Source organism: Coenobita brevimanus, chromosome 87 (assembly GCF_032717465.1).
Source record: "Coenobita brevimanus isolate Jiangsu-jjx chromosome 87, ASM3271746v2, whole genome shotgun sequence".
NCBI lineage: Eukaryota > Metazoa > Arthropoda > Malacostraca > Decapoda > Coenobitidae > Coenobita > Coenobita brevimanus.
The window spans coordinates 4,996,182-5,022,828 of record NC_137040.1 but is presented as its reverse complement, the minus strand read 5'-3'; the positions used below and the strand labels follow the sequence as shown (position 1 = coordinate 5,022,828).

Sequence of the window (26,647 nt, the reverse complement as noted above, 5' to 3'; positions counted from 1 at the left end):
GTACACCAGGAAACCACTTACTACACTGGGTGGTAACCATGTAACCAAATTATGGCACCTGGTGGTTTAGTGGGCAATTAAGGTGCTCCAATCAGATTGAGCTGGTGCAGGTTTATATCCAAGGGGTGGTTGGAGTTTCTTGCTCACATGTTACTCAGGGATGAGTGAGGCTGGTCACTCATCTTAAATGTCAGGACCAACTTGTCTAGCCCTGGGCTCCTATGCTCCTCAATGGGCAACACTGGATTAGATACCTAATGAATGAATGACTCTTATTCTCATCCTTACTTATATACAAAGGAGAAATCACTGCCTTCCTCAGCTTGCTAATATAGTACAGTGCTTCCTGATTCACTGTTCAATCATCAAACTGTAACATCAACCCGTTAAAACACTCATATCTGTGCTGAGCTCGAACCCACCTCACCACTGCAATGGCTCGATGTCATTACCTGTTGTATATTATACAGTACTGTATTTACAATCTGTAAACTATGTCAACTGCATTCTCACCATGACTGATCATTATTTTTCTAGAAGTCTTCACTTCTGCATACTTATTCACCTTAAATCTAACAACTCTCATAGTCAAGACAACCCTTGTATTTTATTCCGTTGCCATACAATTATATTCAACCCAGTGCATCATAGGAGCCTGACTGTGTTAACACGTATTCTAACTTTCATTGTTCATGTCTCCTAAGCTGCAGGTCTACCGCCATCTTTTCTGATCCAAGTAAATAACCACAGTATTTCCTGTCCACAAACAGGTATCCACAGCATTTTCTGATGCCTCTATTTTTCTCATTATCATCATCCAATCCTTTACTGTCCTGTCAAGAGCACTGGAACCATGGGCTAAGCTACTTAGTCCAGACATTTATAGTAAGGGTGACCAGTCAATCTGCCCTGAGTGACATTATGGGAGCAATAAACTCCTACCATCCTTTAGATCTGAACATTTATGAGACATATCTGACTAAGGCACTGTAACACACTAGGTCACAAGACATCCATCCAGCTATATGGTTATTATCTAAGACAGTGAAGAGTTTCATGGAGTACACAAAATCACCTGGCTTGTCACTTAAGTGTACTGTAGAGCCACCTGAAAGCAGCACTACATCAAGTGAGCGGGCATTTCAAACGATAAAAGAAATGGACAGGCACTGTTTATTACTCAGGTCATGACAAATTATTATAAACACAACCCTCTGGGCTGAACTATCCATTCTATTTTACAAAAATATCATCAAGACGATCTTCAAAACATGCAAGGTAACTCTTCAGTTAACGTACATTCAAGCAGCACACATTAACAACAAAGCTATTGCTTAGTGTGGAACTTTTTTTTTTTTTTTTAAATAATTCTTCCAATTTTTTTTCCTTCATTCTTTCCTCTTCCTTCTGCCAATGGGTGACACTACACTGAGTGACAAGCCAAATGGCTTCCTGTACACCATGAAACAATTTACTATGCTGGGTGGTAACCATATTACCAAATTATGGCGCCTGATGGTTAAGTGGGTAATTAAGGCGCTCCAATTGGATTAACGCCTGCATAGGTTTATATCCAAGGGGTAGTTGGGGTTTATTGCTCACATGCCACTCAGGGATGGGTGAGGCTTGTCCCTCTCATCTTAAATGTTAGGACCAATTTTCCTAGCCCCAGGCTCCTATGCTCCTCATGGGGAAGCATAGGACTGGATGATGGATGGATGGAATAAACTATACAAGCTCATTACACAGTGTTGATGTGCAGTGGAGAGTAAAAGGTGAAGCAATATATTTCATATTCACTGCATCTGACATAGGCCTATAGCCTTTCTACCACCAGGCAATTTCATTAAACTCAGGAAGAACCTCTAGTGGGGACTGAGTTGATGAAAAGTAACCCTCTTATCCTTAAACTCCCATTAGTTAAATAAAACTGACAAAATAAAAAGGAATAGTCATAATGATGACTCAAATTTGCTACATAAAAGTACAAGAATGCCTTCTTGTCACATTTATGATTCTGTTCAAATTTGTAAAATAATCTGTCTTCAGTGCTAGACTGCAACCCTCACTTCAAACAATTTTCTGTCTCTAGTGGCAGTAGGATCTACGAATATTCATCCATCCATCATCCAATCCTACGTTGTCCCATGAGGAGCGTAGAAGACCGGGGCTAGGCAAGTTAGTCCTAATATTTTTGATGACAGTGACCAGCCTCACTCATCCCTGAGTGGCATTACGTGAGCAATAAACCCCAACCACCCCTTGGATATAAACCTTCACTGGCTCAATCCAACTGGAGTGCAGTAATTACCCACTAAACCACCAGGCATCAAAATTTGGTTACATGGTTTATATCGTTACCACCCAGCACTGTAAATGGTTTCCTGCTGTACAGGAAACCATTTGGCTTGTCACTCAGTGCAGAGTCACCTACAGGCAGAAGTAAAAGGAAAAAATGAAGGAAAGAAAGACAGAAGAGGGAGTGTAAAGTCACCAAAAGGCAGAAGGACGAGAAAAGAATGAAGGAAAGATAGAAAAGAATGAAGGAAAGATAGAAGAGGATGGAAGGAAAGAAGGATGGAGGAGACGAAAGGCAGACACCCAAGAGCATCTCTACGTTGAGTGGATGGTGAGGGCCCCCACCTACCACTATCTACGAATATTATTTCTTGTAAACCGAATTTTATAGCATGAATGTACTGTAACCTTCACTTACAAATATCTGCCTCTAGTGGCTGGTGTTCTGGGAATTTCTATTGTTGACTGATGAAATAATGTACTTCGAACAGCTGACTCCATGCATTACAGAAGACAGAGCAAAATACTGTACAGTTAATACCTTGCATCCCCGTATTGGAAGTGCATGGATGCAGCTCTGTTTATAAGTACTGTACAGGCAGTCCTTGTCATAAGTCTGGGATGTTCCAAAACACCACAACCCTTTACACACAATAGATACTTTAAATTAGGGAACTAACATACCAGCTTTATAGCTACAGTAGATAGCAACAAAACTTTTGTGGGCAATTTTTCAGTAATTTATTGTGGGTTTTAGTAAAAAAAATGAACAAATCCAATATTATCTCCTCTGAAGCAAGGGCTGGAGACTGGCCTACCACTGTCCGGTATGTTTAAAGGAATAATTATGATCAGCTTATTTCCTTTGATGGCATTAGATAGTTTAAAAACTTTCAGTCACTCTTAGGGATCAAAGCTATGTAAGGCTATTCTGACTGAGAAGCTCTAACCACAAGAATGCTGAAAAAGGTAGCTTAAAACATGGACTTACTGTGACTGTACTGTAATGATATATAGACAGTTTAAAAACTTGATACCCAGTTCCATATTACCTTCTCTGGGGCATAGGGGCTCAAGGGTCACACCAGGAGTTTATAATGATCTATGGCAGAAAATAAATATCTGACACTTTATACAGACTTTTTGTTCACTTGTTCAATCCAATGATGTAATTTTTTTTCCCTGCTACATCCTAACAATTTTACTCAACTTTGGGAGGGCCTCTACCTGTGAAAGATTTATGATTATTTCTTAAGGCTATAATCTACTCGCCCCATTTGAAAAGCCTATCTCAAAATGAAGAAAACTGTCTACACATTGCAAGAAAAAAACAAAAATCAGCCTGAAGGGACTAATCACTACAAGAATAAAATCACCATCCATGATACTGTTTCTGTACACCAATTCATTCCATGAAGATTATGTAGTATACTTATTTCCATTAACTGCCGATGAAACTGTTAAACAATCATAAAAGATCTGACTGATGAACCTTGGTCTGATATTACACTACATGTACAAAAATATATTTCATGAAATGCCAAGGAATTCTTTGGTACAAAATATTTTCTTCATTTGCAAACCTGTGTTCTGCTAAGATTGAAAAGGAAACAGCAGAGTAATTCGGACAGGGATGAATAATGTATGCAATATTAAATAATTCATGAAACTGTATACAAAACTGACTACTATGATATCATCAACATTACTGTTTAAAATCTTGCCACAAATTTAGAAAAAGCATATACTGTTTCACAACTACCACACTCAATCATTAACTGTAGGAATCTGAAATGTACATAAATTGTTCCATATCATTACAGCTAAAACAATAAACTGCTCCAAATTGTTCCAGATAAAATTTAAAACAGCAGAAGTCAGTGATAATTCCTAGAATGCAAGTGAAAAAAAGCTGAAAAACATTTACATAAAGCAGCTCCTCAAGGAAGCTCTACAAGAGCAAAAAATATTATTGCTGTACTGTATACATAAGTATACTACAAGGCTCATAAATTTTACATCACGGTTCCTGCAGTGTTCTTCCACTGAGAAATCAGGGAATAACTTCCCAGTCAGCAGAAAACTGTTCTATATTACTTAAAAACAAATAATATTTATCCATCCATCATCCAATCCTACGTTGCCCCATGAGGAGCGTAGGAGCCCGGGGCTAGGCAGTTGGTCCTGACATTTAAGATGAGAGTGACCAGCCTCACTCATCCCTGAGTGGCATTACGCGAGCAATAAACCCCAAACACCCCTTGGATATAAACCTTCACTGGCTCAATCCGACTGGAGCACAATAATTACCCACTAAACCACCAGGCACCAAAATTTGGTTGTATGGTTACCACCAAGCGTAGTAAAAAATCATTTCCTGGTGTACAGGAAACCATTTGGCTTCTCACTCAGTGTAGAGTCACCCATAGGCAGAAGGAAGAGGAAAGAATGAAGGAATGAAAGACAGAAGAGGGAGTGTAGTCACCCGTAGGCAGAAGGACGTGGAAAGAATGAAGGAAAGAAAGATAGAAGATGATGGAAGGAGAGGGATGAAGGAAAGGAAAGGGCAGACACCCAAGAGCAACACTACATCAGGTGAGTGGATGGTGAGTGCCCCCACCTACCAAAATGGATACTTTAAAACTAATTATGAAAGGTGACATACCAGGACAACGTAAAACTCTTAAAAGTGCAAGAACTAGGGATACTAAGGCATATTTCCAAGACAATGAGGAGTCTCTACTGCACTCTGAAACTGTCTGGTAGTAAATGAAATAAAGATACTACCAAGATTTTGGAACATTTTGCAATTAATATTCATTGCTGACCAAACAGCTAGTGCCATTTGTCTAAGCTGGCAGCTAAAACACAATAAAATACCTATCTATAGCCATTATCCCTTTACCATCAGTAGCACATGGGCCCAGAACTAGACTACTTAGTTTAGATGCTTAAGGTGAGAATGAATAGTTACTCACCTCTGCATGGCAGTATGTATGCAAGAAACACAACCCTCTATCACTTAATCCCTTACAAGCCACATCTGGTTGGTGTGCCTTAAACCAATGAAGGAGTGCAGTAAAATCATACTGTCTTCAATAGGCCAGGAAAAAAAAAAATACAACCTAGGTGAATATTTTGTAAAATAAAAAATTAGATGGATGCTAGGAACTGCCTTCTAGGTAGTGGCCAAGTGGTGTGGACAGCTTACCCCCCAGTATTTATGCAGTAATCAGCCTTGCATCTTCTATGGCACATGAGAGGAGAAACATCATTTGATGATTATGATACCTGCAATGATAATATATATATTTTTTTTTATGTACCAGACTAACAGTGTACAAGCCAGATAAAATATAATGGAATGCTCGAATACTGCAGTGCAACAAAAGGCCAAATAATGGGGTCTGAACGTATGAAATCCCTGAGAATGTATGAAATCTCTGCATGACACCAACGGGACAAATCATTTCTCAAGACGACCATGAAGGTTCACTGCCGTTGCTTTATGACTTCTTGGAGCTTGTCAGTGATGGTGGCCAGTTCAATAGTCTTGTTTATCTTGAGGAAGGTGCCACTCCGTACCTTATGTACCACACACCACCCTGGTACCTCCTTGATCAGTAGATGTAGGTGGTTATCTACTTCACCTGAAACAATAGTGTTTTATAAGCATTCAAAAAACACATGACAAGGATTTAGCAACTCTCTGTTAGTTTGACAGTCAATGGAATGTCTCTGTCTTGTTGATGAATGTGAAACACACCTTTAAAAAAAAAAAAAAAAAAAAAAAAAAAAAAAAAGTTTAGGTTTGTAAGGCTGAGCCAGGATTCTAGAGGTGACCCACTTTTGTACTGGATCTTTCCTTGGTCTGAATCCTATATTACTCTAGCTTTAGCTAAGGAAAAAGGGTCAAGATGTGATGATACAACTCCAACTGTTCAGTTTCAGTGCAATAGTCATAAAAGCACTTCTAACTGGACAAATACGAGAGAAAAAGCAGTCAGGATGGGCTGAAGATACCAAATAAATACATCAACAAATGTTATGCGCACCTAGTCTCTGGACAGGTTTGTAATGGTGGTGGATGATGCCGCAAGATAAACGCTTATTATGAAAAACACAGGCATGCAGACACAAATTTAGTTATTTATGTCTGAAAACAAATTGGCATAAACTTTAGCAATATCCTTGCAGAATATGGGAGCATTAAGCAAGTTAGCATACACTTCAGCAATATCCTTGCAGAATATGGGAGCATTAAGCAAAAAAGTATACTTTTAGTGTGAGATGCAGGACTCCAGTATGGATCTCAGTGAGGTTCAAAGTGGCAGAAGTTTGGTATTTACTGCATTTTAAACTATCAATCATCTTCACCTTGACCTTTTTCCCAACTGATGAGAGGGTGAGGTAGAACCCTGAAGAGTGAGAAAAAAAGGTACTATAGGAGGAGAAAATAATGCATCAATCACAGGTGAAATGAATCACATTCATTCAGTAACAGAATGCATATAATACCAGTATGTATCCTTTTTTGTCCCAACAAAAGTGTAGGAGACCAGGGCTAGACTAATCAATCCAGACATTCAAGGTGTAGGTGACCAGCCCCACTTTCACATGAGTAACATTATACTGTATGACAAACCTCCACCATTCCTTAGATGTCAACCCTAACAGGTATAGGCCTCATCTGGCTGAAGCACCTAAACCAAATAAACCACCCTGCTTCATTTGGTCTAAATGGTTAGCATCCAGTGTAATAAATGTTTTCCTGAGTTACAGAAAACCACACACCTTGTCACTCAATGGCAAGTCACCTGAAGGCAGCACTTGCTACATCAAGTGATTAGACAGTGGTTGACCCAACCTACGACGTACATTTCTGTAAAAGGTGTAAATTAAATCGGGCAATTATATTAACTTTCGGTGGTAGGTGTGGTGATCATCATCCATTCACTTGATGCAGTGTTGCCTACTTCTTCCTTCACCTTTTTCATTCTTTTCTGTGTCTGCCCTCCTTTCTTCCTATTTAACCCTTCTTTGCTGTCACTTTTCATTACTCTTCTTTCCTTCTCAGGTGCCTTTACATTGAGTGACAGGCCAAATGGTTTCATGTAAGCCAAGAAACCAATTACAATGCTGAGTGGTAACCATACAACCAACCCATGCATGTTCCCTATGGCCAACAAGTGGGCCGGTGGAGGGTTAGTGTCCCTCACCATAAAACAACAACCTCAAAGTCAAACGGCCACCCATCTGGGATTATGGCATCAGGTTATAGACATACAGATATTACCTTTTAATAATCCATGCATCTGAGGAAAGCCTTGCAAAAAGGATCAAAACAAAACCTTCAGTTATAGTGCTACTAAGAAGTATACACTACAATAATCACATACATCTGTAGTATACACTCACAGAACTTACTTTCAGCAAGCATGGAGGTGTAGCTAGCAGCAATTTTAGCAGCAACCATCTCCCAGGGTAGAGCAGCTTTCTTCTCAGTAACAAAGATGTTGCGTATTATCCTAGCTATCTCTGGCAGTCGAGACAGCATCTCCAGCTCTTTGTTTTCTCCACTGCTCCTTGTCATCTCACGTGCTGTTTTGGCTGCCTCGCGAGCTCGGATCTGAAGCAGGGATGATGAAACCACATATTTATGAGGTTGACATTCTATGCATGAGGCTTTCTAATGCTTCTTCCTTGTTGATCTTTCAATTCTATGATATATATAACTTTTTAATACAAACATAATCAACCGATATCGTAAAAGTGAATTTTATCCGGCCCCTTAAAAAGAAAAAAAAAAAAAAAAAAAAAAAAAAAAAAAATGGAAGAGGTGCTGTTTCAGGGTCATCCGTACTAAAAATTACGATATAAATATCATCATCAGGACCTCCTTTCCCACCCTAGGGCAAAGTGAGGAGTAGCAAAGTCCAGACAGGCCAAATTTGCCCAATCCAATGGGCTACGTTTCCATTCACTCATTATTCAAGCCCCCGGAATCCTGGCTCTATCGTATACGCCAAAAACATTCACCACATTCTGTAGCTTCACACAAACGTATCCGACTGGGTAAATCCAGACACTGCCATGTTAAAAAGTGGTGCCAAAATCCCTGATCATGCACTTCTCCTCACAACATTCATCCATCCAGCTCAATCTCTTGTCAGTTCCCTAGCCTCACCAACTTCCAAACCTCTCTTCCTCACACACTCATCCACCATATCTCTCCACCTCCTCCTTGGCCTACCTCGCCTCCTCCCTCCTTCAAATTCACTCAGATATACCTTTTTCACCACTCTTGCTATCCATTCTCTCCACATGACCATACCATCTCAGTTCACTCGCCTCGATTCTGGTGTCCACCGACTTCCTCACTCCACATCTTTCACAAATCACATTATTTCGTATCCTATCCACCCTCTGTACTCCACATACATTCCTCAGCAGTCCTATCTCCACTGCTCTTACTCTTGACTTTTCATTTTCATGCCACACCAGTCTCACATCCATATGATAAAGTTGGCATTAACATTCCCTCATGCAAGCCTCGTGCAGCTGCAACACTCAAGCCTCTGTTTCTTATCAAGGCCTTCATTGCACCAGCTACTTTTCTTCCTCTTGTCATTCTACTTTCCACTTCTTTTGCACATTTTTCTCTCTATCACTGTACCCAGGTATTTGAACTCTCTCACTAATTCCAGTCTCTCTCCATTCACTGTAACATCACACTGGGAGTCACCTTCTCTCTCAATAACCATCACTTTACTCTTTTCTACCTTTACTCTCAAGGCACAATGCTCACAGACATCAGCAAAACTCTGCACTAGCCTACCAAGTTCTTGTCTGGTACTTGCAAGCAGTACTGCATCATCAGCATACAACAAATTTGAGATATTCCATCCATCACCATTTATTACCATTGCCATCCTTCTCTCCATTACACGTGCTTTTTACTTCTCTCATCATCCCATCCATGTATATATTGAACAACCACGGGGACATAACACAACCTTGTCGAACACCCACACTGATCGTGAACCATTCACTTAGACGCCCATTAACCCTTACGCATGCTTCACTACCATCATAAAAACTCTTGACAGCACCTAGCAGCTTGCCCTCTACATAGTACATGTGCAAAACTTTCCATATACACACACACACACACACACACACACACACACACACACACACACACACACACACACACACACACACACATATATATATATATGCACAGTAATCAACTAACTGGTAATGCATGTACAGTTGTGGCCAGGAATGTTGCTCTAGTCTTGGGCAAACAATTATGAAACTCTTACATAACATTCTGAGAAGACTGTTGGCCTTTGTAGATAACAAAACTGATTTTCAATGTTTACTGCTTATCATCTCATTACTCATCAGATTAAAATGGATCAATATTTATATCTGCAACCCTACTTCATAAATGATTTATACAGCATTACAAATTTCAGTCACTTCAATCAATAAGTAAACAAAAGAAATGAGAAAAGACTAGTACCTTTTCAAGAAGGGAGGCAGAGACGCCCCTCAAGGCAGTGTTGATACTGGTTGTTGGAGATGGGACTGATGGAGTCTGCTCAGGTTGGGGTTTAGGTGGAGTTCGAGCTGCTGCATCTGTCACAGCACGCTCCAGTCTTGGGTTTAACGAGAACAAACTGTGCGCCTTTTCTGTTTCAGGGCACATACATAATACAGTAGTTAGGCCACATATATGCATTACAATGTAAGGTTCAAATTCCCAATGCCACTAATCAACAAAAAACTGCCATTCTGCACCAGATTGTTTAGTTTTTGACATCAAACTTGGTCAACTAATCCCCTTTATTTTTATGCGCCCTCTGTACCCTTTCATATTGATAGGCTTTATTTCTCATCCATTTCATGTATTTGCCCAGCAAAACAAAAGTACAGTAATTAGGCTTATAAGAAACATGTTATGATTCTTTGATACGAAATATTAGCACATGGCTCAAGATCATACAATACGACCATCAAAAAGAAAAAAAAAAAAAAAATCTCGTGTCTCTTCTGCCCCACTGGACCAGGGTTGCCAGGTTAGCTTTTTTCAGTCCAAATTCTTCAAATCAGGCTTTTTTTTGAAGTGGCTGGCTCCAAAAAATAGCTGGTTGGCCTTTCCTTGTATTTTGGCTACTTTTCCTGACAAAGTATGTAATATATTTTGATAATTTTTATATGATCCTTTGTGTTACTTTTAATATCATCAACCCAGCTGTTACAAACTAACTTAGCATCCCATAAAATTAATTAAAGAAAATTAAGTCCTATGTTTTCTTTCTATTGCAAGCTGTACTTCACAGCCATCACCATCGTCAGATTTCAGCCGGTGGTCTCATTTCCACATGATATCAGCTATAAACAATGCACAATTTTCATATGAAAACTTTGCAGATGTTCTTCAGCATTTTTTAGATGAAGCACTGTTCTTTTAGAAAACTAAAGTACATGGGTTTCAGACCAAAGGTGCAGCTGGAGACTTGTATGTGATGAACTCTGTCATACCCAGTATGCTTTTATGGCTTCTAGTAACTGTTTTACAGCATTTATTGCACTAAAGCATATCTACGAAATTCATATAACTAATGAAGAATAATCACAAAGAGCTTACGTACAGTCTATCAATAAGTATCCGTCCATCCGTCCATCATCCAAACCTACGTTGCCCCATGAGGAGTGTAGAGGCCCAGGGCTTGGCAACTTGGTCCTGACATTTAAGATGAGAGTGACCAGCTTCACTCATCCCTGAGTGGCATTATGTGAGCAATAAACCCAAACCACCCCTTGGATATAAACATACATGGGCTCAATCCAACTGGAGCACCTTAATTACCCACTAACCCACCAGGCGCCATAATCCGGTTATGTGGTTAACACCTAGGGAAGTAAATGGCTTCCTGGTGTACTGGAAACCACTTGGCTTGTCGCTCAGTGTACTGTAGAGTCACCCATAGGCAGAAGGAAGAGGAAAGAATGAAGGAAAAAAAAGACAGAAGAGGGCGTGTAAAGTCGCCCATAGGCAACAGGAAGGGGAAAGAATGAAGGAAAAAAAAGACAGAAGAGAGAGTGTAAAGTCACCCACAGGCAGAAGGAAGAGGAAAGAATGAAGGCAAGAAAGACAGAAGATGGAAGGAAGAGGAAAGAATGAAGGCAAGAAAGACAGAAGATGGAAGGAAGAGGAAAGAATGCAGGCAAGAAAGACAGAAGATGGAAGGAAGAGACAAAAGGGCAGGCACTCAAAGCAGCACTACATCGACAGGCGAGATTTTAGAATACAGTAATCCCTCCAAGATCCAACATAATAGAGCCAAAGGCATGTCCAGGACTTGCTTTTGTCCAGGACTTGGGAAAAATGCCCTTCGACAGATACTTATAGACCTCAACCCAACCTAACTTTGAAAGCCACCTAAATAACTCCCAACCGGACATGCATAGCACCTACCTAAGACCCTATGCACACAAATAAGGGAGAGAAACCATAAAGTAAATGAAAAGGAACCACAGAATGAAAAATTAGATGCGAGTATGGAAAATATTTAGCAATGTACAGGGTGCTTATGCGTTCGTGAATTTCAGCTTGCACCATGATTCAGTGCACCGGTCACTGAGTTTGGCTAAGTGAATATCTGAATGACTAGTTATCACAACTGTAGCCAAACAAGATTCCAGTTTTATCCAGGTCAGTAGGAAACTGCCACCTACTGCTATTTTTGAGTGAACCATCATGCCTGTGAGCAAGGCCATGAATTCTGACAGTTTAAATGATCAATAAATGGATGTGTCACATTTCCTTACAGTACTCTGCTGACAGCTCACAAACATTTCTGAATTACTGTTCCTAATTCTGGATACTTTTCACTCTATGTATCAGTAGGAAAAACAATCATGATGATGAGCAAGAGGATTTTCTTACCCAAAACATCTCTGGCAGTGTCAAACTTATCAACTGTGGGTGGCTGAGGCAAAGATGCAGCATCAATTTCAGGCAAATCCTCCAGAGGAAAGGCTGGGTGCCACCTCTTGATGGCCACATTCGAGCTGGTGATGGGCGGATCCAGTGACTGCAGGGAAACAATGACAAACAGTGGGAATTAGGTAATCAGTTGGAGATACAGTAAGTCCATATTACATAATCATCCTTCTTATTGGTTACCTTTTTGTTATTCAAAGCTAATAATAACATTTACAGGGTCCAGCAATACAAGTTAAGTCCTCATTATATTGTCATCAACGTCCTTATTTTACTTTTTTTTTTTCTTACACCATTCAAGGATAACAATGACTATTAATGAAAATTCAGTCAGCACTACACTAAGTCCTCATTACTGGTATGCTTCCTTTCTTTATGGCCTTTTCTGCAACTAAGTCCTGGTCAGAGTACGAGCAGATGGCCTGGTTAAAGTTCCAATACTACATACAAAGTTGTTTTACCAAGTTCCTTCATTTTACAGTATACGTTGTTTGACATAAGTAGTGTTATTTTGTAAAACATCCCCAACATACAATAAGAACTTACTGTATCAACTGTAACATATCTAACAAAATGGATTTATCTCTTCAGAGTATATTATATATCTATGCACAGGGAAAAAAATTTTAAAGCTGACCTTAAAAAATTAACATCTTCAAGCACATTACTAACGGCACTTGAATGAAACTACGTGTATGGTGCTCCCATGCTCATCCAGTACATGGCTGAGATGATTACAAAGGTCAGAACGAGAGTAATGAGAGACGGTAAAAGCTGATAATTAATGGTAGATGGAATACCAAAAACTATAACATACACTGACAACAATATGAGTGTCACTAGCTGAAATGGATTAAGGCTTTTCAGAAATGGATACCAACCAAGTTCATTCAAAATAGAACATCAAAGAGATAACAATACAACATATCAAGTGAGCTGGATTTCTGTTCTGCCTCGGTGAAGTCAATCAGTTATCTCTATGATGCAGGTCTGTTCCTTCAGTGAAACTCCTGATTGCACTAGTAGCTCAAGGAAGAAAAATAGCTGACAAACAGAAAGTACTGTATGGTATGATTACTGCATGGCAACTCATGCAGGATTTTTTTTTTTTTTTTTTTTTTTAACCCAACTTACATGCTGACTGGGCTGACATGCTCTAAGATGAAGGTAGGTGACCCTCAGAATGCACCACATTTCTACACCTTACCTCACTTGACATGGTTGTCAGGTACAAAATGAATACCAGGTATATACTCCTGTTATACCTAATTAACAATACAGAAAATTTCCTACCAGCTACCTTTCCAACAATTTGAACAGTAAGACCAGAAGATGAAATGCAAAAGCGAACAGAGATTAACGTGTACATGGTTAGCTGATGGACACCAATCCCAATTATATCAACAAAATATCTGCAAGAGCAATAACTTCACATTCACATTCTACCTAGTGAGATAACAAACCTATCTATATTTATCTATCTACAGTATCTATTGCCAGACGCCTTAATCCCGTAAGGGGTGGACACAAACAAATTGCCTCCAGGTCACCTTGATCCTCACCATTTCACTGCCCTGCTCCCAGCTCACACCCTTCTCTCTCATATACCTCTCCATTCCATCCCTCCATCTCATCCTTGGCCTCCCCCTCCCTCTCCTCCCCTCCACTTCACTCACATACACTCTCCTCGTCAGTCTCTCGCTCTCCATCCTCTCTACGTGGCCAAATCACCTCAGTGTGTTTCTCCTAATGTTTTCTATCACATCCACATCCATACCACAATGCTGCTTCACTTCCTCATTTGTCAGTCTGTCTCTCCATGTGCCACAACTGACTCACACCTGAACCAAATAAGCCATGGATGTGGAAAATCTAAACAGTTACAGTAGTGTACACCTATTAGCTATCACAAGAAAAACTGACAACATACCAAACCTAACCCAAACAGCTAGCCACTGCAGCAATTGGAAGTTTTAATAAGAAAGATAAAGGCTGAGCAGACCACACACACACACATTCATGGAATATAGTATAACACAACCTGCACAGCTTAACTCTTATCGAGCTGCAGACCCCATATGAGGCACGATGAAAGTCTGCACGGGCCAAGCTGCAAGCCTCACATTAGGTAGCTACAATTTACACAGGTTATAAAATAACGACTCAGGAGAGGTAAACTACTGTACCTTACGAAAAATCAGCCTGACAGGGGTTAAAAACAACTCAAAGAGATCGGTTCTAAACACCAGCAGTAAGGGGGCAGTAAAAGTATCAAAACCTCTGAAGACAAATCAAAGAGTTAGTGCAACCAAACTCCCTTATGTGGCAATAAACATAATATTCAATACACGATTGCAAATTCTGACAGGTGCTGGCTTTATTCGCATGACAACCTGGAAAGCAAAGATTAATTTTTCCTCACCTTTAAGAACTCTTCATGATGATCCTTGATAATGTTGACCAGAAGATTGTGGAAGATGTTGCGACGCTCAACTAATACAACTGAATCCATCTTGCGGTACTGCACCTGGAAGTGTCAGGATAAAATACATACACTGAAACACACCAGTAGTGAATAAGTAACTTCCTTTATGCAAGTATTTATAATTTAAGCAAAAAAACATGAGAAACATCATCATGTTCATTTAATCCCATTTAAGAATGAGATAAGGAAGGTTCTGGAAACATGGAAAAGAGAAAGTACTAAAGTGGGGAACCCATCAACCTCTACCAACTATTTTAACTCCTACTTTCAAATCACGCCACTCACAAACCTGAAATAGCCTGCAAAGATCCTGTCCACTATAAGCAAGTAACACAGTACCAGTACAGTATCTTATGCATACCTCGGATTACTGACACTCCACCCTTCACCATTCATCATCATCCCCATCCCTCCTTGAACAAGTTATGGGTTACCTTCTCTCACAAGATAATTTATATACAGCACAGCTACTGCCATGTGGTCTCAACCACAGTTTTTTTTTTTTGGTCCGATTCTGGGCATAGGCTTCACAGCCTGCTCCCAAGGCCCAGTAGCCCTCCTACAGTACATACCACACACCTCCACATGTCACCTCTTCAACGCTAACACCCACCGTCCATATTGAATACATGCTAAGGCTGTCTCATACAGGACTGGTGTATTGGTATTAGTGGGGGTATTTTTAGAACATGTCTGATTTCAATGAAATTCAAATCCTTAAACTGTTCCCTGCCCCAGCGTGGATTTGAACCTGGGTCTGGTAGGACTGCAGGCCACCTCTCTACCGATGGTGTACTATGATGCTTAGATATTCAGAAACATTTTAATCTGCTTCATTTGATTGTGAGTTTGACCCAACATTATTTAACTGAATATGCTTAAACTTTTTTTTAATGCACGGAATGTGCTCAGGGTTATCCACTATTAGGCTATATGAGTCAAGAATCTTTTAAAGACTAACTTTCCATCTTAAATTCAGTCAAAACTTTCCAGTATTCAGACTGGCTAGCCCCTATTACTGTAGTTTAACTTTATGAACTTTAACTGTATGTCATGGTACAGTCACAAATTTCTTGATCCCAGTCCATTTTTTCCTGCCACTTTTCCCCGAGAGTATCACAATGTATATGCAATTAATTTAAGACAGTAACGTCAGATGCTGTTGTGGATGTGGATGTGGATGATCCGAATGCATATGTGGCAAGCTGACTATAAATCAGTGCTTACCTTTGAGGTGGATGGTTCAGTTAGGTCATCAAATCTAGAAGTTAGGTTCTGTGTGGCTGGAGTCTTATAGTCCAAGTTGGCTGTCACTGTCAGTTGGTAGGAACTCTTAGTGCCTATAAAAATACATGAAATTGTTAGTATATCATCAACCAGTACTGAAGTAACATTTTTATTTATCATTTGCAGATGTATAAACCGTAGGTTTATACATCTGCAAACATGCTGGCCACCCCTCATGGGAATAAGGCATCTGGCAAATGACTGATTTAAATGACAAAATATAAACAATAATTTATATTTTACTCTATGCAACTTAACCAAAATTTAGGAATCAGACTAATTTATAACATGGAGATATTTTATGCCGGTTATGGAATATAATGCTACAATGATCATTCAATAATATTTCAGAAGCAATATAATACATCTGTTTTAATCTGACAATTCTCCGTTTCAGCTCAAGTGATGACCAAGTGTAGTACGGCTGGAGGACTGAGTTGACTAGTATCCAAGAAGACTCATTCCTACGTCATAACTACATCACATCAAATTTCATGCAACCACCACTCCTATTCATGTTATGAGAATGCCCTAGTTCCATTAGACGAAAAAAAATGATTATAATACTTTTCAAGTTAAGCTAATTCTGTACAATACCTGAAGAAGCATTGCTCTTGGTGGGTTCCTGTTTAAAGAAGTAAGCCAAGGGAAAAACCGTTTTGATCTGCCCAAGGTGGTGCTCGTAGAAAGTCCTGTTCCCAAAAGAAAGAAACAGTTACTTTACATATTGGATTTAACCTCATCAGTCCAGGGACATATTTCTCTTTTTTTTATATCCTGACAATTATATACAGCTTGGAATAAACTCTTTAAACTTGAAGGGTCTGACATAACCAGCACAAACCCTTTCAGCACCAGAGATTTTTCCAAGTTAAATATAACCATCTGGATGTATACAAAATAAACTGAAAAACATAAGGTACTGCCCGACTGACAAGGTTGAAAAAGAAAAACAGAACAGGATGATAACTGGCTGGGAAGAGGAAAAAAACAGCAATGGAAGGTGATTTGAAAAAACAAATCAATCTTCCATAAAACTCTATGATGCTTTAAGTGCATTTAAGTGCATCTCTGTTAGAACAACAAGAAAATAATGATTGACAGAAGGAATATGTTGTGAATTAAGATGATTCACCCCCCTCCCCCCACAAATCATAACATGCTTACTAATTCATTGCTCCTAGATTTTTTTCCCTCAAAAGTTCACTGAAATCCCCACTCTACATACATTCTGAAGCTCTAAAACTTCACTGGTTGACAGAAAGAAGAGTTTCCAATGTAGAGGCTAGTTTAACCCGGGGCGTCCCGTCGACATGAATTAATGTCCACACGTTTTGTCACTGCCAATCCCGTTGACGTTCATAAACGCGAATCAATTGCAAGGTCCCTAATTTGCACAATTTTCAATTTTTGCAAGTGATTTTTGGTACGTATACACGGGACACCTTCCTCTACAAGATGCCAGGCAGGGACAATGCCTTACCCAGCATGACCTCCCCACCCCCCAGCATGCCATTGTCTCAGCATTTCAACTGTTACCAGTGACCTGGCCAGTAAAGCCATGTCATGCCACGGTACGAAATTCAGGGCCAGAGTGATTCCCCAATCGATGACAATGTGGAGGACAAACTTTACATAGCATTAGAGGAAGAAACAGTCAGAAATGATGATCAGGTAATGTTGCCAAAAAGGTCAGGTATGTTGATGTGTTTCATGAGTGAAACATTGCTTATATTGCCTATGTTACTGCGTGAAAACCAATATTCTCTCGTACTACATATAAAATCGTACCAAATAAATAAATAAATACCATTTATGAGTGGTGTGGAATGGTTACACTCCCATATAACTCGTTTTCTTTGGAGCCAGCCTGATAAAAAACACAGTAAGGTGAGGAGGTACTGCTACCTGTTTCGAGTATTTTACACCTCAGGTGAGCGATTTCTCTATGATTTTTCGATGTTTCTCACCAAAAGCGGAGGTTTGAGCCAAATATTTTTTTTTCCAAAAATGGTCGGGATTGGGGGGAGTCAGTGGTGGAAAAGTGGTCGGGATGGGGCGGGTTAACCACCTGGTAGTAGCAAAAAAAAAAGGAATGAAGGGGCTTAAAGGAAATTTTTAACCACTTCACTGTAATACAAGGTAATGCTGCAAAGCTGATTAAAATTAATGACAAGTAGCATGAATATAATTTAAGAGAGACTTCATTGTACAGGAGTTAACACACTACATTAAGTTCTGTGTACCTTCTAAGCATCTCCTGGACAGCTGGCCTGAGTTTTGAGTAAGTTACAACTTCCTGGCGGTTATGAAGGAGAGAGACAATTGTGTCAACAGCCCTGAAGACCTCCTTAACAACTCTGTATTTGAAAGGAAGTACCAGCTCCTCGGAGGGCTTCTGTGCCAGATGCTGCAGACGTTGGTATGCCGGGGCCTTCACGGGCGTTTTGGTTGGTGTCTTTATTGGAGTTTTCTGGGGACTGAAAGTATATGGTTAATTGCTGTAGCAAGCGATTACTGGTGGGACCCCAGGCTCATCTGAACATGAACCTGATGGACCACAGGCTAAAGTTACCCTTCTGCAGTCCACCATCTTTCTCTTATGGAATGGGGAGGGAGTAAAGGAATGTTTGTATAACTAAGCAGTAGGGCTGCCCAGTTACATCCGTGTGACTGTATTAAGGCAACACAAAAACAGAAATTTATAGGTGGTAAACTATAGCAACTAACAGCTATCACATACTACAACCAAATACAGCAGTAATATCAAATTATACAACACTAGAAGCTGTGCTATTACTAATGTTAAGGAAAGTACTTGTTTCATTACCTAAAACTACTGAATAAAGACAAAATATTTTCCCATCTGTGGTACCTGACAGGGACATCAACATCCAGTGATGAGAACTTTTTGAGGTGAGGACTCTCAGGACCTTTGGCTGGTGATGGTGGTGGAGCAGCACGGAGATCAGTAGTATTATTAGCATGCTCCCGGAATTTACGTATTTTCTCCCCACACTGGTTAACACGTAGTAACTTTGCACGCAACTCATCCAATCGCCCACACCGACCTAACCGCTCTCGAACTTCAACGGGTGTCAGTTTCTGTTGAAGAGTGGGTGAAATCAATGATACACAAATGCATAGTGGGAAAAAATTGAGCTCCATCTATCTGCCTACTGCCAGACGTCTTAAACCTATAAAGAGTGGTCACAGACAAACTGACTCCATGTCGCCCTGTCCCCTGCAATTTCGCTGCCCTTCCCCCAGTTCACTCACCCCTTTCTCATATACCTCTCCATCCCTCCATCTCATCCTCGGTCTCCCCCTCTCTCTCCACCCTTCTCCAACTTACTCACATACACTTCCTTCATTAGTCTCTCATTCTCCATCCTCTCCACATGGCCAAACCACCTCAATATATTTCTCCTAACACTTTCTATCACATCCACATCTACACCACAACACTCCTTCACTTCCTCATTTGTTAGTCTGTCTCTCCATGTAACTCCCCATACTCCTCTCCAGTAACTCATTTCCACTGCTCTCACTCTTAACTTGTGTCCTTTCAATATGGTCCAAGCTTCGCTTCCATATGTTAGAGTTGGTATCACAATGCTATCATGCTGCAACTTTTTTTGCCTCCAGGCTCACTTCCCAATTTCTTATCATTGCTTTCAAAGAACCAGGGTACCTGTTGCACCCTTTGAAGTACTTCATCCTCCCAAACTTCTATCTTTACTCATCACACTACCCAAGTACTTAAACGCACTCACATTTTCCATTTCCTTATCATCCAACCTCACTGTGCATTCAGTGACTTCATTTCTCTTGAAGACCATAGCCTTACTCTTACCTACAGTCACCATTAGATTCAGTATCTTACACACTCCCAAACTCATTCACAAAGCCTAGCAATTCCCCTTCATCTTCACTTAACAATACCGTATCATCTGCAAACTACAGAACAGGACGTTTCCAAACGCTGCCCTCTCCCATTAGGGTTGCTCCAAATCCACTGCCCTACCTTGCATCTCATTTATAACCCCATCCATATACAGTACAAATTGAACAACCATGGAGACACGACACGTCCCAGTTTCAATCCAACATTCAGACAGAAAAACTCACTCAGCTCACCATCCACATATAATCCTGCTTATTCACTTCATGTTTCTAATAAAATTCAAAACTAATCTTCTGGCACTCTCCTCCTTCCTGGGTATAACTTCTAAAGAGCCAAAGCATGACAAAATGACATTCAGGTTACTGTCCTCCTCACATACTGTACCTTTTTCAGTATCTCAGTCACTCCTCTTTCTATCCCTTCTTTTTCACCAATGTACTACTAAACTATTCTTCCATAAACATACAAGGCCTGTTCAGACAGCATCCAACCTTAGGCTCTAAAAAAATAAATAGCTGACCTATTGAGCTAGAACACTAATCTCCCTCAAAGTAGGCCCCTTCTGACTTCACACACGTAGCCCAGCATTCTTTCCACTGCCTGAAACATTTTTCGATGTTGGTTTTCAGTATCTCCTGCAGGTGCTTCATCACATTCATCATGATCTCTGCTCTTGGATGAACGTTGCTCAAGACATGGTGGTGTGTGCAAATCGCAACTCAGACTTTCTGAATTCTGTTATTACTGGCAATGAGACTTGGGTGTATGGGTACAACCCAGAAACCAAAGCACTGTCTTCCCAGTGGAAGCAAGCAGGGTCACTTCAGCCCAAAAAAGCACAAAAGGTCCACAGCAAGGCGGAATGGACTCACACGCTGACAGTTTTTTTCAACTACCATGGTGCTGAGCATCAAGAATACGCACCAGAAGGTCAGACTGTCAACAGACATTACTACCTCGATGTTATAAGTCATCTTCATCACAGTTTGGCAGAGAGACCAGACCTTTGGAAAGCAATAAGTTGGAAGCTGCACCATGCCAATGCCCCTGCCCATTCTTCTCAACTGATTCAGGAATTTTTGGCCAAGTACCACATCCCACAGGTCTGGCATGCTCCCTACTCACCAGACATGGCTCTGTGCGACTTTTGATTACTCCTCAAGCTCAAAACTCCGCTGGAGAGTTCCCAATTTGTGATGAGAGAAGAGATCATGACAAATGTGACGAAGCACCTGGAAGAGATATTGTAAGGAAAACCGACATTGAAAAATGTTTCAGGCAGAAGAAAGAATGCCGGGCTACGTGTGTCAAGTCAGAAGGGGCCTCCTTTGAAGGGGTTTAGTGTCCTAGCTCAATATGTTAGCTACTTATTTTTTTTAGAGCCTAAGGTCCAATACTTTCCAAACAGACCTCGTAATGATGATGAGGCTGAATAATCATCATCCTCACCATCACAATCCAGCTGCCTATAAGGTGGCTTGAGCAAGACTAACTTCTCTGAGGACCATAACTGGAGGAAAATTAAAGTCCCCGGAGCTCTGTGCCAACCAAAATTGCACTACCAAATCATCTTCAACAAAGTCTTCTACACCTCCTTCAACTTTCAAACTTACTCACATGCCAGCTACAGTCGTTAAGATACCGTAATAAGTACGGTACCTGTAAATTATCTGGGTGAATATTAAAGCTGTATCACAATGCAATACTCACAAAAATATCATTCTTCAGTTGCTTTGATGGAGAGACTCCTGTTTCTTTTGTGCCCTAAAAAAAAAAAAAAAATTCCAGTAAGTTTGAAATATACAGTAATAACAATTCTCTAACCAAAATCATCACATATGTAGAAAGTACGGTAAGCTATTAAATATATTACACTAAATAAAGTTCAGCTGACCCTCATTATACAATCAACCGATATGCGACGAACTGCTTACATGATGTCGGAAAAAAGTCTGAATTTTTTTTCCAATACATAATAGCATTTTCACTTATATGATCACTATGATCCCAAATGAAGCTTCACAGGTCAATGTATGATTGCTATTCTCATTTATATAATCATCAACACACAACTTACAATCATTTGTTTCTTCTAAGATGGCCTCTGAACCTGTAACTATTAGGTGTGTTAGTGTCAGTGATGGAACAACAGTGTGGCGTTGGAGTTCAAGCAGCAAATGAAGTGCAGTGAAGTGAAATAACTACTGGCTTAGGTGAGTTGGAAACTTAATTTGAGACTTACTGTTGGTCATATGAAGGAAGTTAAGTGCAGTGAAGTGAAACTGCCAGTTTAGGTGAGCTGCAAGCTTGTTTTTAGACTTTGTTGGAAGAGTGACCCTTGGCGAAAAATGTATCCCCACTGAACCCAAGTTATAATAAACTTTATATGATAAATCGTTATGCAGTGAATTTTTTCAAATGCATACTCATCATAAAACAATAACTTGCTGTACAGCATTGGCTGTACCATATTACACAACAATGTAACATATTTTGGTATTTAAATCTTCATAGCCAATTGATATGATTGATAAAGATTTACTTGAACTCATCTACTCTCAATATTTCTGAAGTTTTCCAACAACACCACATTCTGTATTTTTCATACATTTTCAATAAAAAGTCTAATCCAGTAATGACCTTACATTGCCTTAAATGAACTAGTCCAACTACAAATTAGTACAATACTGACCAAGTTAAAGCTGCTTCATTTAAGAAATGGGAAAAGGCATGTATATATTTATCAATATAATCAAAGTACTAGGCATGTGCATTTAATATTATTTAACTCAAATAATAGTATAGTATTTAATTCATCATCATCCTGTCTCTTTTTCCCACCTGCAGGTGGGACTTACAAACAATATGGTACTGTATTCTCATAAACCACATCTACTGGTGGGGGATGCCATCATGCAATGGGACCCGCATAAATGGGTAGCAAAGATGTCCAATTATATAAATGTCCTTTAACTCCCTCCCTACCCTCCTTTCTGAGGACAGGAGAGAGCTGAGGGCCTGATGGCAGACCAGTGCTGTCCAGTACACTACTAAGGGTAAGTAACTAGTCTTGTGCATGACAAAGCTGTTATTAAGAATACAGTGGGCTTGCCATTAGCCCCCCTGGTGCTTACAGAAGTACAATAAATTCATATAGGTTTGTCTTACACAACATCAACTCTGACCTGTTAAAACACCACTGCATAACCACACCTTACCTCACTTTCCCGTTCTCCCTTCTGTCTCTCTCCTTCTCCAGTTCCCATAATAAGTCTCTTCTTGGCAGACCTGGGAGCTGGCAGATGAAGGGGCCCTGTGCTCTTCAGGGCCTCAGGAGTTTTGAGGCCTTCTGGCTCATGCTCATTATCCCTTCTACGCTTCCTTCTGATCTCCTCCTGCACCTCCCTCTTTCTCTTGGGGGTCACTGGAGGAGTTTCAGCCACTGCCTCCTCAACAGTTTTGGATGACACCTCAACTGTTTTGACTGGTACTGTAAGCCTCTCAGTTCCATCTACCTATAACAGAAGTATAACAAACAAAAAATATATGAATATACGGCATAACAGAAAATCTGACCAAAAAAGAAATTATAAAGCAGTGCTGACACATACAATAAACCCCTCCAATCCGAATACATCCTGTCAAATATCAGACAATTTCATTTAGCTCTGTTACCTCCTTCAATCCAGTGACATGTTTTAATGACATACTGATACCTGATACATCCATATGATTACATTCAGCACCTGAGAAGCCTCCAGCTGTGATGAGGTAAATGACTGCTCTATCTAACCTCTCCAAAATAGAAGTTTCTTAAAAGCTGAAAAAAACTGACGACTGCATAAATAAAGTAGTATATCATCAGACTGAAAGAGTTAAGTGGCACCCAGGCAGTATGGGTCAGAAATACCTCAATAACCCCTTCAGTCTGGGTATCTTATTTATTATTCTCACTGTCAATATTATTCAGTTATATTAAGACACACCTAGGCCGTAGGGATTAAAGGATAACTTAAAGTACAGAAGAAACCATCAAAGACTTAGAAATAAAGTAAATCAATTCAATGACTGAATAATGATGCCTCCTGAGTAAAACAAAAGGGGAAATGTTCCCCTGACCTGGACCTTATCAGATCATATAGCCCTACTGGGTGACAGGAGGGCGCTACCCCTCCTGGCATGGCAGCTGTCAGGCATGGCTCGAACTCACGACCCCCCCCAGTCCAAAATCCAATGCTCTACCACTGAGCCACCCCTCCCCCTGAGTAAAATAACTCAAAAAAAAAAAAAAAAAAAAAATTCCACAAGCAAATGTGCCTTCACTGGGAAGGCATAATTTTGTATATTTACCTTTTATTATCTTCCTCAGATAAACTGGTTCATTGAGTATGTGCTTCTGCTGCTGGTTTGTTGGTAATTATTTATGAAACAGGTGCTCCAATTCCACCTATCTTTGTAAGATGAAAACAAGCACATACTAAAGGTTTTCACCAATTCCTGCCCTCTACAACATTAAACTTAACATAAATTGGGCTAACTGGAACACTCTTGCCAAAATGACTGATGAAAAAGGGAAGTTCATAGGACACTATAAAGCGATCAAACCTAGGATTGCAGTCACCAAACAAGATTAACCCAAGCTAAGAAATCAACACCCTTCTTTTCCCTGATAATCCAAGGTTCTGCCCCTGCAATAGTAGGGGTGTTATACTCTTCACACTACCTTCTTCAATGTACGTTATCTCTCCAAACTTAATGAACTGGGCAAAATGACAAAATCGCAAACTTATTATGAATGTTGATTACAACCCTATGACCGGGTTTCTTTACCTGTCGAAACATTACCATTTGGTATAAACTAGCTATATGACTTTTTTCTTTCATTCTGGGTGCTAATTAAGTTCCAGAAGTCTATATTCCTATGAAGTGGAAAATGCAATCACTGTCCTGTGGTAAACATAAACAGCACGATAAATGGATGATAATTTAAATCACAGCTGCCGCTTTCTTTTATCTCGGCTGATTGTAGCTTTCTCTGGTACTTCAGCTCACCTGTTTAGCATTTTTAAGTGAATTTGTAGATCTGGCACTCTTCTTAGTCTTGAAAAACTGGTGGAGGTTTGTCTGCGTTGCCGCCATTGTCGAGTTGAAAAATAACATCTATCTCGCGCCAAAGCCACCAAAGTTCCAAACATCCCTGACTCCTTCGTGGGACCATAGATGCTTATGAAGCACTTTAGCCGCCATCTTGGTTTGCTGCAGCATTTTATTATCCTTGATTCACACATTACTGCCAGTGAATCAATCATTTAATGCCCTGAAATATTACATGTAAAGGAACTAAAAACTACATTGCGCTAAGAGCTCTTATTAGGCTACATACAAAAAATAACGCAAAATGAATCTGAGGTGTTTGTTGGCATGATTGCTTCAGCGTCAAATGAGAGTGAGCCGATAGCAATATCTTTTAATTGATATCGTCATGCCAGTAGGTTTATTTACGTTCACATCTTAACACATTACAGCTAAATGAATACAGGATAACTTTAGTTTTTAATACATATAACTTGTATTTTGAAATAGATAGGCTAGCTAGCGAGCCTTGTGTTACAAAAAACAGCAAGATTTTAGTGGGTACCTAACTTAATTATAGGATTATCAAATTGGGCTATTCTTTCGGTGGTATAACCAAAGGAGATCCATGTCGCCACCTCAGACTTCTGAGATAATATCCCCGGCCCCCCTGAAATAATATTTTTTAGGCAACATTACGGCACCCTTTGGCCAACCCATTTTTAAAGTCCCATCTACCCTCTCTTCTTTATTATCGGGTTAATTTTCATCAGTTTTCATTGCTTATCATGATATTTTAGGGGACATTCTTACCCTCTCATCCAGTTTCCTTAGGCCTTGACTACATGTCAACGTTTAAAAAATATTCATTACCTCTTTCCCTCCCTTCGGAAGCTGCTGTAAATGTAGTCAGACGTCTCAGTCCCGTCCACATAGCCCTGTCCTGTTCTATCTGGCTGTCCTCTCCCCAACTCACACATCATCATTCAAATACCTGGACTCGGCCTTATCCCTCCACCTCATCCCTGGCCATCATCTAATCATATCCCTCTACACCCCACTCATATACATTCTCCTAGCCATTCTCTCATTCTTCATTCTCATCACATGGGCAAATTATGTCAGGACACTTCTGACACTTTCCAGCACATCAGCATCATCACCACAAGGCTCCCGAACTTCTTACTCAGCTGTCTCTTCACGTAATTCCTCATCCTCTCATGTAACTCATTCCTACTTCTCTCACTCCAGACTTGTGTCCAAACATAAGTCCAACCCGCCCTTTCAAGCATTAACGTGGGGATCAAAATACTGTCGGACAACTTTTTTACTTACATGTTCAATTCCCTACCCCATATAACTGCATTTAATATAAATTACCTGCAATCTTTTTGAAATACCTGCCGCCGCCGGACCGGCCACCCCACCACCCCCCACCCCACCACCAAGTCGCCGCCTCACCACCACCCCAGGAGGACACCACGGAGGGCCGGGTCACCGAGAGGTCAACCCGGGGCAAGAAGGACATCGGTTCTCCCCTGTCCTGAGTCCCTCTGTCCCAAGCAACACCGCGGTACGG

At 40.2% G+C, this 26,647-nt stretch overlaps 1 protein-coding gene across 1 annotated transcript; it reads right to left on the bottom strand.

The window, feature by feature from the left end:
• Positions 1–5,790: 5,790 nt before the first annotated feature.
• Positions 5,791–25,134, bottom strand: LOC145410967 (DNA replication factor Cdt1-like). Its single transcript, XM_080281023.1, has 11 exons — positions 25,048–25,134; positions 23,214–23,510; positions 18,964–19,193; positions 18,335–18,568; positions 16,686–16,780; positions 16,029–16,141; positions 14,739–14,837; positions 12,260–12,407; positions 9,830–9,999; positions 7,726–7,927; positions 5,791–5,948 (listed from the first exon to the last, which is right to left on the bottom strand). Exons 1-11 carry the CDS (start codon positions 25,132–25,134, stop codon positions 5,791–5,793), a joined length of 1,833 nt encoding a protein of 610 aa, XP_080137149.1.
• Between the last annotated feature and the right edge of the window lie 1,513 nt (positions 25,135–26,647).